This window comes from Uranotaenia lowii, chromosome 3 (assembly GCF_029784155.1).
Source record: "Uranotaenia lowii strain MFRU-FL chromosome 3, ASM2978415v1, whole genome shotgun sequence".
Taxonomy (NCBI): Eukaryota; Metazoa; Arthropoda; class Insecta; order Diptera; family Culicidae; genus Uranotaenia; species Uranotaenia lowii.
This window is the reverse complement of record NC_073693.1, coordinates 336,597,289-336,610,740: the sequence shown is the minus strand read 5'-3', so window position 1 is coordinate 336,610,740 and position 13,452 is coordinate 336,597,289. Positions and strand designations below refer to the sequence as shown.

Below are 13,452 nucleotides of genomic sequence, written 5' to 3'. Positions count from 1 at the left end.
AGCCCAGTTTCGTAAAAACGTCGAGAACAAACGGTACAAAAATTCACACTAATCCACACAAATACACAGAAACTCGTCAAGCTGATTCGATAGGTACCTATAAACAGCCTATCTAAGAGCCATAATAAATGATCTCCCAAATCGACCGATCACTATATCTTTATGTAAAAAAAGGCAACAAAAAATATTTAGCGTTTCAAAGACCTGTTCAAAGAAGTAAAAACTTGATAACTTTGAAATAAAAATTCAGCATCTAAAGGAGATGAAAGAGGTACATGAGAGAGTTTAAAAAAAATCTATTTAGGTTTTGCAACAAAATATTTAAAATACATTATAAGCCAAATCCTATTAAGCTTGGCGACACTTGTCTTTATTGGAAGCTCATAACAAGCTTGTGGCTTTTAATTGTGTAAGGTTTTGAAATTAAAATTGGAAAAACGTTAAATTAGATACTGAAAACGCAGCTGTTTCGAATGGGTTTACAATACTGAACTTTCCGAGCTGATATAAATTTTTCTTGCAGGTGTAGACAAGCATGAATGTAAGCAGTAAGCATAATCAGCTATGCATATTTTAAGTGCATATCAGGTGTACTTTAATGATTTTCAATATTCTTTTTACTGAGAATCAATATTTATGTAATGAAGGAAATAACAATATTTGTTAAAATGAATCTCAGTGGAAGAATATTCCTTTTAAGAGAGCCATTTACTTGTATCAGTGGGAATTTATTATTTCGAATAAAAAAAAAGCTCATATCTCAGGCCGGCCACAGATCAATCTCATCTTTGATGCTTTTAATAAATTTTTAGAAGTAGTTTTGTTCACCCTGATGAGAAAAATATGAAATTTAACTTAACGTGAATTATGATAGAAAAAAATCGTTTTTCTAGGTTGTCACTTAATTTTGGTGAGAATTGCTCAAATTAAAAGAACTTTTTTTTATGTTTTTCATTTATTCTTAATTTGAAAAATAAGTCGCTTACTATTGAAAATGATTGCTTAAAATATTAATACATGATTAGTACATGATCCCAACTTATTTCATTTGTAGGTACTAACAAGATGTAGGAAGCAATTCAAATGACAAATAAACAGCTGCTAGAGTATTTCTCTATCTCAATTACCTCACCGATCTGGTTACAGTTTGAAATGCCTTTCGAGCCAACCGTTTTGAATTACTACATCGTGTAACTCAAGAAAATGTCGGAAGACCGGCCTGCCCCAAAGGCACACCGACACGCCCCGATTTCGATTTGTCAAGCAAGAAAGCCGGCCTCTTCTCTTGGCATAGCAAAAATAAAGCCGTTCAATGATGCTTATCTGAATAGAAGTAGATTCACTGCTCCTCCAAACTCCCCTCCCCATTTCCTTTGGCCTTTTCCAACTAAAAACGAGACGGTTCGATTCAAATCATCCAAAGATAGTATCAGAGCTCGATATTTGCACCGATTTCGGAGGAAATGGATTCGTTACCAGAGACCCGGGAAAGAAATTTATCCCCTCTACCCATCTACCCTTATCCACTCTCGTTTAGACGAGCTATATTGGATTTAGATCATCCCGGAATATTGTTTTAGGTGAAAGGAAATCTACGCATCGCAAATTACCTGAACGGCAGTCGTCGTCGATTGATTGGATGCAGGTCGTCCCTGGCGACTAGAACGATCTCCGGCAAGGTTGATGAACCCAAATTCTGGAAAAAGATAGAAAACTCATCTACTTTAGAAGATTGTCTACTAGCTATTACATTACGTGTAATGTTTACTTCACTTCAGTAGGTACCCTTTATGAAAAATTATATTTCAACTAGCTTACCCGCGAAACTTCGTTTTATCTTTAAATTTATAAATCGTTTTAAATGTTTAACTTCTCTATATGTACTGAGCTTCATCGTGCTCGTGAATCAATTTTAATGGAAATTCTGTTAAAATTGTTCAATTTGTGTCCCATTTTAAGTTGATATTTTATAAAAAAAAACCCCCTTACGATTGTATCCCATTTACCCGAAAACCATTGCCCAGAATGATTTTTTCCCAGAATGACAAATACCCGAAATCAAACCCCAGAATGAACCATTTCCCAGAAAAAAATTCCCCAGAATGCACCATTTACCAGAAATTTTTTTCCCAGAATGGACTATTTCCCAGAATTTTTTTCCCCAGAATGGAACATTTACCAGAATGGCACAAATCCCAGATTTTTTCCCCTAGCATTTTTATTTGTTTTTTTTTCTAATGAATTCTTGTATATTTCATATGATTCGAAATTAATTTTTTCAAAATGATTTTTTAAATGAAACTACGACTTTGAAATTTTTCAACTAAATTTATTTTAGAACCAATATTGTGTTTTGTTTATGGTTTGGGTACTTTAATTGATTCAATGCTTACCATGGTCCTTTAAAAAACCGTTTTGGTATCCGACTCCTCACGCTGCGCGTTCGAACTTGAAAGACGTAGGCTAAGGGATCACCCCTAGCTTTCACGCAGACCTAGGAAGCCCCGGCAGACCTAGACCAATATCTTAGGGCCGCCGCTTCCGACGGCGGGTCGGCGGCCTCCTCGGATTTGGGAGCTTCGGCGGCTTTGTGCCGCCTCAGCCTCTTCATCCTCGTTGGTTGCGGCTTTACCGCAAAAGAATAAAGTTTTGAAACCCCATTTTTTGTAACAATCCCTTTTTTTTAAATAATTTCTAGTAAAGATAAATGTTTTCAATTTTCTGGGAAATGGTTCTTCTGGCGAAAAAAATTCTGGTACATGGTTCATTCTGGTGAAAAAATTTCTGGGAAATGGTACATTCTGGCGAAAATTTTTCTGGGGAATGGTTCGTCTGGGGAAAAAAATTCTGGGGAATGGTTCTTTCTGGCGATTGGAATTCTGGGGATTTTTCATTCTGGGCAATGGTTTTCGGGTAAATGGAGTACAACCCCCCCCCCCCCCCCCCCCCTTACATAAAAAGTAAGATTCTTGAAAGTATTATACAAACCATCTCTGACGCAAAAAATCCTCGGATACCAAATTTCACTTCATTCCGATCGCCTGTCCTGCTAAATAATCGAACATGAGAATCTCGTAAACTTAAATGTCGCAAAACATTTAAAATTCGTTTATTACAGCTCCCACCCAGGCCCGTGCGAAGGATCTGTCCATCGGAGGGGAGGGGGGGGGAGTTCTTTTGAAATTCAAATTTAGCTAGAGATAATAACAATACCAATATGCACACTAAAGTATCAAATTGATTCCTAATAAATCCATTATTTTACTCCAGACCATCACACAAACTTGAAAAAATCATAAATTTTACTGAAACGATTCAAAATAAATCAGAATCAAAGTTCCAAATCGAGTTTTTTCCAGTAAGCTTTCTGAAATGTTCTACATATTCTATTTTATTTTTATATGTTTTAAAAGGATTTTCCTTGTCGTTCGCCCTCTGTATCAAGGAATTGATTACATTTCATTTTAATATTCAAAATTATCCTAGAACTTTCAAAAAAATTTAAGTATATATTTTCGACAAATTTCTCTGTTATATCTTAAAGTTGGAATATTATTGTATTCTGGAACGAATGGAGCACCATGATGCACGCCGAAAATCATCGGCTTTGATGAGTTTTGATTGATTTTTTGATTCTGATTCGATTAACTTTGAGTGAAACCCATTAACTGATCTACAAATCCACAGGAATGGAAAAAACTGGTTCTGAAGTTGTTTATTCAACTTTATTTGATTCAGGAAAAATATTTTAATGATGATGATGAATTATCCAAAAATGTTAAAATTCAAAAGTTTTTGAAAATATGGAAATACAAATATTTCTGAACGAAGTTTCAAGAAAGGTTTAACACAGTTATAAAAATCTGAAAAAACGTTTAGATTTAAAAAAATATATCAAATTCAATTTAGTAAAAGCTTTTTTTAAAAAAAACTTGAAAATAAACTAATGTTTTATAGAATTGGAAAAAGTATACAAATAGATAATTTCTTTAAAATTTTTCGCTGTAATCAAAATTACTTGCGGTCTTGGGGAAAGGTGATAAAAACCTTCATTTTGAAATTTCCTTGATTCACCTTCCCTTTTCCGTTCGCTAAATTTGTTTTCGATCGTTTTGATTAGTAAATTGATTTCGTTCCCTTGGTTACATATCTCAACCGATATTCATGTTTCAGATTAATTGTTTAAGAAATTTATTCAAAATTTTGATTATTTAAAATTTAAATCTTATTGACTTAGCAAATGACCAATAGGAAACTTTTAACAGAAAACCTCCAAAAATAGGCATCATATTGAAATTCCCACATCTGTTGAGTACTGCCTGGCGTATAAAAATTATTTTATAAGTTTTGAAATTAGAAAACAAAACTTCTCAATCAAATTTAAACATTGGACCGCTGCAAAAAATTACTTTTTGCTCCATAGGTTTTTTCGATGCCTTTTGGGTCACCAAGAATCAGTGTAAAATTTGAGATGATTTGCTTTGTTCCTGAGTTAGCTTAACGCGTTTCAATTCTGTATAAAAATTGGTATGGAATGAAAAAATTTTGCACATTAAATCATCCAGAAAATTCAAATAAGCTTAAAATGAAGTTGGTCTTTAACTTTTGGTTTTGACTATTCTTAAGCTTCATTTTTTGCTTACATGAAAAGCAGCTAAGAATTTCATGGAAAAAGTTATAACCATTTCAAAATAAAAAATCTGAATCCATTGAAAAGTATTAAAAAATGGCAGACTTTACTCGCTAGAGCTGTTAATAATTGCATGAAAAGTTTTTGCAAAGGCATTATAAATCCTTAAATTCTCTAGCAATGCAAAGCAGTTTGTTCAGATTTTTTAATTTCATCCTACTGTTACACAGCTTTCAAACAAGCAGTTAAAAAACGATATAATTAATTAAATGAGTTATGAAAGCAAAAATTTTATTTATTATTGAATATCTTTTCTGGGGTACAATTTAGGTTGGTGTTTTATTCACATGAAATGTACTGCAAGAACCAAGGAACATTTTTCATTCAAAGTTATATTTTTTGAAACTTTCAGAACATCTCTGTCGATTTTTGAATGAAAAAATTTGTTTCTCCATACAAATTACCATACAAAATTAAAACTCGTTGCGCTAATTCAGGACTGGATGGATCGCTTCCAAAATTATTATTATTTTTTCTGGGAGCAAAACCAACCGAAAAAAGTTATGGGAGGTGTAAAAATTTAAGAATTTTAAATTTCCATTCAAAGCTTGCAGCGGTCAAATCTGCCCACTCTTTATAACCCAATGATTGATTAAAATTTCTACAATCAATTGATATGCTTTTTATGAGGTTTTTCAAAAATCTGAAGAAACGTTATCCGAATTTACTAAATGACGTCGGAATACTACCAAATTTTCAAACGATTTGTAGCAAGCAAGTTAGCAGCTTCACAACCCCCTGGGAGAACTTATATCGAACAAAATCGATTGCATATGTCGTGCTCTCACTTCCATCTGTACCGTTGAGCCGTCAACACGTACGCCGGAGCATCGTATCGTTGCAGTGTACCTGCAGGAACATTTTACATTATTTATTTTTTCCTTACCTGTATTTCAATCAGCACTTTTCAGTGCTAAAATAATTTTCATTTTCTTTTATTCATATTTTCTCTTTTCTTTCCAGCATGGGGAAGTCATCGGCTGGCTCAAGGGCCGGTAGGAAACGGATTGCCGAACCTAATTCAGGTCCATCGCCCAAAAAAGTTGAAATTTCCAATTCATTCGATGTCCTTCATAACATCGGTGATGAGGAAATATTCATATTTAATTCTGATAAGAGTAATAAGAAAACTTCTTCTTCTTATACTCTTAAAAACGTAAAGATTCCACCAATAACGGTCACGATTCCTAACTTCAATGCCTTTCGAAAAGAAATCGTCACTTCCGTCAAGGATGTGAAGATTTCTTTTCAGATCGGTCGAAGGGGAACTGCTCGTATATTGGCGGAATCTTTTAATGAATTTCAAAAAATTTTAACTTATTTGAATAATAAAAAACACCAATTTTTTACGTTCGACACTAGAAGTGATCGTCCTTTTAAAGTTGAACTTCGGGGTCTCACCGGCGATCAGACACCGGATGAGATCACAAATGAATTAAATTCTTTGTTAGGTTTTTCTCCAATTCAAGTAATTCAAATGAGGAAAAGAACCAACACGAATAATACCAGTAGTGTTGGTTTTGCTCCTGAACTTTATTTAATCCATTTTAAAAAGGATCAGGTTAATAATTTAAAAATTCTGGAAAAGGCTCGTCTTATGTTTCATTGTCGAGTAAAATTTGAACCTTTTCGTAAATCTACTACCAATTTTTTACAAAATATTACGCAATGTCGTCGTTGTCAAGCTTTTTGTCACGGCACTAAAAATTGTAGAATGAATGCCAGATGCATGTTTTGCGGCTCATTCGATCATGAAAAATCTAAATGCCTTTTTGGTGGTGATAAGCCAAAAACAGAATTTTTTAAGTGTGCGAATTGCGCAGGTAATCATTCCTCGAATTCTCTAGACTGTCCCATCAGGGCAAAAATTATTGCTTCTAGGAAAAATCCCAAAGTTTCCAGAAAAGTTTCTTCTCCTCCTTCCTCTTTTTCGTCTTCACACGTCGGGCCGGCAAACAACCTGCCTGTTCGCATTCAGCCTCGGTCTACATTGGAATCACGTCTGGGTAATACCCGAAGTGATTTTAATGTTACCTGTGCTGAATCTGCGCCCCAGACTCGTTGTTTATCGTTCTCAGAGGTGGTTGAAAATGGGTTTCCCTCTTCAGGTTTAACTAATAAAAATGGGAATAAACCAAGTCTCAACGTTCATGCGAAGGCTTGGGAAAATCCCCGAAATTCAAATACTTGTTCTTCTCCTTCATTTTCTGATCCTAACAATTTTGTTGATTTGGGTGAGATAACTGAGGAAAAATTAAAATTTTTGCATCAAAATTTAATGGAAATGATCCAACTTATGTTGAAAGCAAATTCAATGTTTGAAGCTTTTCAAACTTCTTTTAATTATGCTAACAAAATTATTATGACTTTACGATTCCCTCATGGATCCAAATAGATGTTTAAATATTATGAATTGGAACGCTAGATCTTTGCTGGCTAACCAAGATGAATTCTTTTTATTTTTGAAAACTCAAAACATACATATTGCTGCCATCACTGAAACTTTTTTAAAGCCAGACAATAACTTGAAAAGCAATGCTTTCTTTAAAATTTTACGGAATGATCGACTTGATCGACAAGGTGGGGGTGTAGCTATTGTCATTGTACGGACGCAGGCTTCCGTTATTGTTGTCCCAGGAATTGGGTCCCAAACGGCGTCGAAGGATTCGGAATAGCAGGAACAACTTTGGTCATCAACTTGACCAGCGATGGCGGAGCAGAACAAAGGCCGATAAGCGAAGCGAAATTTTCGGTTGGAGACACGTCCGTTCGCGCGAATAGGTTTTGAAAAGTGATCTTTATTGAAGCATAAATACATACATGTCACTTACGAGCTATTGTTTGAATTCACGATTCACTTTTTCGTCAAGATTTTTCTCACTCTTAGAACTATATGGTGTGAGTGTGCAGTGTTGTCAATTCAATGTTTTGTGTTGTGTGTTGTGTGAAATTGTGTTCGGTGAAATTCATGTTTTATGTGTACTATTTACAAGATATTTCTTCCCTTATAACTATTTCACTTAACATTCGTATTTTATAGCGTTTTTTCGTATTTCGTTTGTAATTCATTGATGTCTTCGTATTTTATCGTAATTTATTGTTGTGGACCGCTGTTCATTGTGACTGCGCCGGAACATGCCGCCCCCCTTGTTCATTTCAACAGCATCTCGATTGGAAGGAACGGCTATCACGATGTGTACTGCGATGGAACCCACGATGATTACTCGTCGTTGTCGTCGTCGGAACCAATCTCGCTGTTCGGAGCCAAAAGTTGAGCAGCGGCCGGAAGTATGGATGGAGCCTGAAGATCAATTGTGGGAGATGGTTGGGGAGTGCAGCTCGGAGCGGAAGGCTGACGCTCGGATTCCGTGACTGTGGAGGCTTCGCAATGTGGGAGAGGGCACATTTTGCGGATTGAGCAACGGCGGATTTGGTTTCCATCACACAGCACGTCTGCAACTCTGCCACACGCATCGTCGCCAACAATCGTCTTCAGGACTCGAGCGATGGGCCATTTCGTAGGAGGCAAGTTGTTGTCTTCGACCAGAACCATGTCACCGACGGCTAGATTCGGGTGTTTACCGCCATTTTTGGAGACGCTGTAGAGTGGGCAAGTATTCGACGTACCAGCGATCCCAAAGCGTTTGGAGAACACGCTGTTGGTCTTGCCAGCGGGACAGGTGATTGGAGGGTAGTGAGGTAAGGTTTGGTTCGGGAAGAGCTAGGATTGGACCACCGATTAGGAAATGGCCTGGAGTTAGGGCCTCGAGGTCTGTGGGATCGTTGGAACGGGGAGTAAGCGGCCGGGAGTTGAGGCACGCTTCGATTTGTGCGACCGTAGTGGTCATTTCCTCTTGCGTCTGAAGGACATCAAGAGTCACGCGATGTAGGTGATGTTTCACGGACTTGACGCAAGCTTCCCACAACCCTCCAAAGGTGGGTGAGCGTGGTGGGGTAAAATGGAAAGCGATTCCCATTCGGGATGTTGTTCTGGCAATCTCGGACTGATGCCGTTGCGACAGGAAGAGAACACGAAGTTCTTCCAGTTGGTTCTTGGCGCCGACGAAATTCGTGGCGTTGTCGCAGTAGATTTCTGATGGACGTCGTCTCCGGGAGCAGAACCGTTTTAGCGCTGCGATGAAAGCGTCGGATGTAAGGCTCATTACCAGTTCGAGGTGTGCGGCCTTGGTAACCATGCAAACGAAGACGCAAATGTAGGATTTGATTGGGCCCTGTTTGCGAGGAGGTTTCAAGTACACTGGACCCATGAAATCGACTCCGGTGCTGGTGAATGGAAGCGATGGTGTAACGCGTACAGCAGGAAGATGTGCCATAACTTGCTGAGCGAATCTCGGTTTGTTGCGGAAACAGACGATGCATTGGTGGACTGTATTACGGGCTTTATTTGGACCATCTATTGGCCAGTAACGACGACGAACTGCTGCCAATAGATGCGAAGGTCCAGCGTGAAGCGTTTCTTCATGGGCGTCGAGGAAGATAAGATCCGTGATGAAATGCTTCTTCGGAATGAGAAACGGATATTTTCGGTCGAATGGAATTGGAGCGTTCTTGAGGCGACCTCCCACACGAATCAACTGTTCATTTTGGTCCATGAACAGGCGAAGTTTCAGCAACGGAGATTTCTGTGAAACGGTCGAGCCTTGCCGTAAACGTTTGTGATCTTCAGCGAACTCTTCGAGCTGCACGCATTGCAGAAGTGACAGCTCTGCCGAACGAATCTCGGAGGGTACCAGAAATCCCACGGTGCGTGCATGTTCCAATAACTTACAGTTGTTCATGGAACGCTTGCAAAGGGCGATGATTCGAAGTAGGCGGTAGTAGCTATCAAAATAGCCCAACGTTTCTCGGGTCCAGGACTCTTGGTGAGTGCAAACTGCGGAAATAGGAACGGATTTCCTTTTCTCGGTGTCTACTTCTGGCGGCGGCTGGGTTTTCCAGGAATACGCGGACGCAGGCCAATGTTGAGGAGGACGAAGCAGCCATTTTGGACCATTCCACCACAATTCATTGCCAACGATGGATTCTGGAGTCAAACCACGCGAAATGTGGTCAGCCGGATTGTCTTCAGTAGGCACATGCAGCCACGTAGCGGTCTCAGTTAACTGCTGAATCTGCGAAACCCGATTGGCAACGAAGGAATTCCAATTCGATGGATCACGCGAAATCCAGTGCAGTGTGATTGTAGAATCCGACCACAGAAACCGGGGACATTGGAGTTGAAGGCTCTCCAGCAGTTGATTCTGTAGATTGGCCAAACGAAGACTAGCACACAACTCCAGACGTGCGAGGGTAGGTCTACGCTTCTCAGTTGGGGCAACCCTGGATTTTGCTGTCATCAGGCGGACAGTGACTGCACCCGATGCGGATATCGAACGAAGGTAGATGCAGGCACCGTATGCACGCAGCGAAGCATCAACAAACCCATGAAGCTCTAAAGTGGCTAGCTTCTCCGTCAACACGAAGCGAGGAATCGAAAGCTGCGACAAAATCGGGAGCTGCGATGATATCTCCATCCACTGGTCGGAAATACTTGTGGGAACCGGATCATCCCAGCCTAACTGCATTTCCCAAAGGAGCTGGATCAGCATTTTCGCACGAACAATCACCGGACCAACTAACCCAAGCGGATCGAACAAGCTGCAGATATGCGACAGGATATTTCGCTTGGTCGAAGGGACGTCTGGCCATTCAGGAACTTTGAACAGAAGCTCATCGGAGGTAAGCTTCCAAAATAAGCCGAGTGCTTTGATTGGAGACGAACGATCAAGTTCCAAAACGGAGGCCTGTTCTCGAAGCTCTGCTGGAAACTGCTCAACTACTTCTGGAACATTGGATGCGTATTTACAGAGAGGAAAACCACAGGAATTCAGCATCAGAGACGTTTCTCGTGTAGCTGTGACTGCTTCCTCCACTGTATCGAACCCACGCATAACGTCGTCAACGTAGAAACCTTGTTTGACTACGGGAACTGCTTTCGGAAAATTCTGGGCTTCATCGTCGGCTATTTGCTGCAGACATCGTGTTGCTAGGTACGGTGCGGTGGTGGTGCCATAGGTGACCGTCGTGAGCTCGTACGTACGAAGTGGTTCCGAAGAAGATTCACGCCAGAGAATCCGCTGATAAGCCCGATCTTCCTCTGCTACCCAGATTTGGCGGTACATTTTCGTCACGTCAGCTGTTACGACAACAGGATGCATCCGAAACCGTAGAATGATCGAAATCATGTCATCCTGAACAGTTGGACCCTTCAGCAGCAAATCGTTGAGGCTAAAACCCGAAGTGGTTTTGCAGGAACCGTCGAACACTACTCGCAGCTTCGTAGAAGAACTGTCCGGCTTGAAAACAGCATGATGTGGCAAATAGAAATGGCGACCCGGAGCATCCTCGACAGCATCAACCAAATTCATATGTCCAAGCGCAAGATATTCGGACATAAACGAAGAATATTGTGCCTTGAGATCGGAATTCTGCTCAAGACGTTTTTCGAGGCAGTAGAATCGACGAGTGGCGATAGCACGCGAATTTCCCAGCTGACCGATAAGTTCCGGTTTTTTGGGCAGGCTAACGATGTAACGTCCGGAATCATCCCTGCGAGTTGTTGATTCGAAGTGGTTCTCACAAAGGCGCTCCTCAACTGACAACGTAGAATTTGTCTGGCACATTTCAAGCTCCCAAAATCTGCTAACGCTCTGCTCAAGATCGTGGAACGTCGACAGGTTACAATGGACCCGAACTTCATCAGCATTGGAACCGCTGTCGTGAAAACCGGATACGAGCCAACCAAACACCGAATTCTGGAGCATTGGTTTTCCGTCGCCAAGTTTGGAGTGACCGCTTCGCAAGAGCTCGAAGAAAACCCGTGCACCAATCACCATATCGATGGGACCACGCGTAACAAACGATGGATCGGCGAGACGAATATTCTCCGGGATGGCCCAGTCGTTGACATCGATGGTGCAAGTTGGAAGATCGCTAGTCACTTTATCCATCACAATAAACTCCAGCGGAACTCGGAAGTTGTTGAACCGTGAGGCAACCGTAGCGACAGTCGAAAACAGCGACACTGCAGAAATATTTCCACCAATGCCAGCGATCTCTGTGTTACCAGGAGTCTTCCGCGAATTTAGAAGACGACGAAACCTTTCAGTCATGAGATTCGGCTGCGAAGCGCTATCAAGCAGAACTCGAGCGAGGAACGAAGTACCCTTTGGACCGAGGACTTTGACAACAGCAGTGGCGAGAAATACTTGGTTCGAAGGGGAGAGGTCGAGACGTTTGGTCCCCGAGTGCGTATTGACGGAGAGGCTGAGAGGAACAGGAACAGGAAGCGAACTATCGACACCAGCGAAATTGGAAACGGAAGGCTGCTTCGGAACTTGATTTGTGCCGGATCCTCTTGCTTTATCCACATCTGGATTGTGTAGTAGCGTGTGATGCTTGGTTCCGCATACTCGGCAGGCTCCGTACTTGCAGGTAGCGAACGAATGCTTTCCAAAGAGGCAGTTGACACACAATCCAGATTTTTTCACGATCGCAGCACGTTGAGTAACCGGCATGTTTTTGAACTGCTCGCAGAAATACAAACGATGTCCCTTCCCGCACGCCGCACAGTTGTCGTTGGATTTGACGTCGGTAGCAGCATTCACGCTCTGGAGATTGGGTCTGGAGTCACGCACTGGTCGATCGGACTGCAACGTCTCTAGCTCCATCACGTACTCACGGATAAACTTGATCAGCTCGTCGTACGTCGGCATCTTTTTTTTATCCGCTGCTCGCTGCCACTCGCGAAGCGTGTTGTGATCCAGCCGCGCTGACACCATGTGCACCAGAAGTGAACTCCAGCCTTTCGTGTTCTCGCCCTGCTTCTCCAAAACTCCTAAGTTGTTCTCGAAGTCGCCGACCAAACTTGTCAATTCCCGTGGACATTCCTTGCGCACCTTTTCCACTTTGAACAACGCCTCAATGTGACTGCGTACCAGGATGTTCAAGTTCTGATACCGATCAGTCAACATTTTCAGCGCCACTGAATAATTGTTACCCGTTACAGACATTTTCTCAACAAGTTTCAATGCCTCTCCTCGAAGAGTCGACTTGAGGTAGTGAAACTTCTGCACATCTGATAACTCTGCGTTGTTATGTACTAACGAGTCGTACGTGTCGTAGTACGAAAACCACCGTAAAATACTGCCACTGAATTCCGGCAGTTTAATATCCGGCAACTTCAGAGCCCGAAAAGAATGACCCGATGAACCTGACAATGGTGCTGGCGTGCGGGGTACCTCTAGCGATGCGTAAAACGCTTTAAGCGTGAAGTAATCCTCCTCAAAAGCAGCCATATCCTTGGGGAAATCTATCTCAGTATTTTCCCCCTCCTCAAGGCTCTCAAGATTCAATGAGGCTTGGCAAAATTTCTTATAATTACTCTCAAGAGCATTTTTTCTAGCTAAAGCTTGCTCAACTTGCGTATTCGGATCGAAATTTTGCATGAAATTCATGGCTCGTTCCATTGAATCTCGAGCCTGGCGATAAATCACCAAGTTTTTCTTAAACTCCACTTCTTTCTTCATCGCTTAGCGGAAAAAATTCAAAAAAAACCGCAAAATACCGAAAAAATATTTTTTTTTTGTTTTCAAATATTTTCCAGTGGTACTGAGAGGGTTAAATTACCCGAAAAATCGATAATCGCAATCGATTCGCAAAAATTCAAAAATAAAAAAACTTTCAAAAATATTTTTGAATTA

The 13,452-nt window shown here is 40.7% G+C and overlaps 2 protein-coding genes across 2 annotated transcripts in view; both read right to left on the bottom strand.

Annotated features, from left to right (window-relative positions):
- LOC129755610 (uncharacterized) overlaps window positions 1-13,452 on the bottom strand; it is a 143,660-nt gene that overhangs the window by 38,812 nt on the left and 91,396 nt on the right. The window contains exon 3 of the mRNA XM_055752197.1: window positions 1,611-1,696. The gene's annotated coding sequence lies outside the window, so the exon portion shown is untranslated. The remainder of the gene's footprint in view (window positions 1-1,610; window positions 1,697-13,452) is intronic.
- Window positions 8,269-13,047, bottom strand: LOC129753858 (uncharacterized). Its single transcript, XM_055749708.1, has one exon. The coding sequence runs from the start codon at window positions 13,045-13,047 to the stop codon at window positions 8,269-8,271; it is 4,779 nt and encodes a 1,592-aa protein (XP_055605683.1).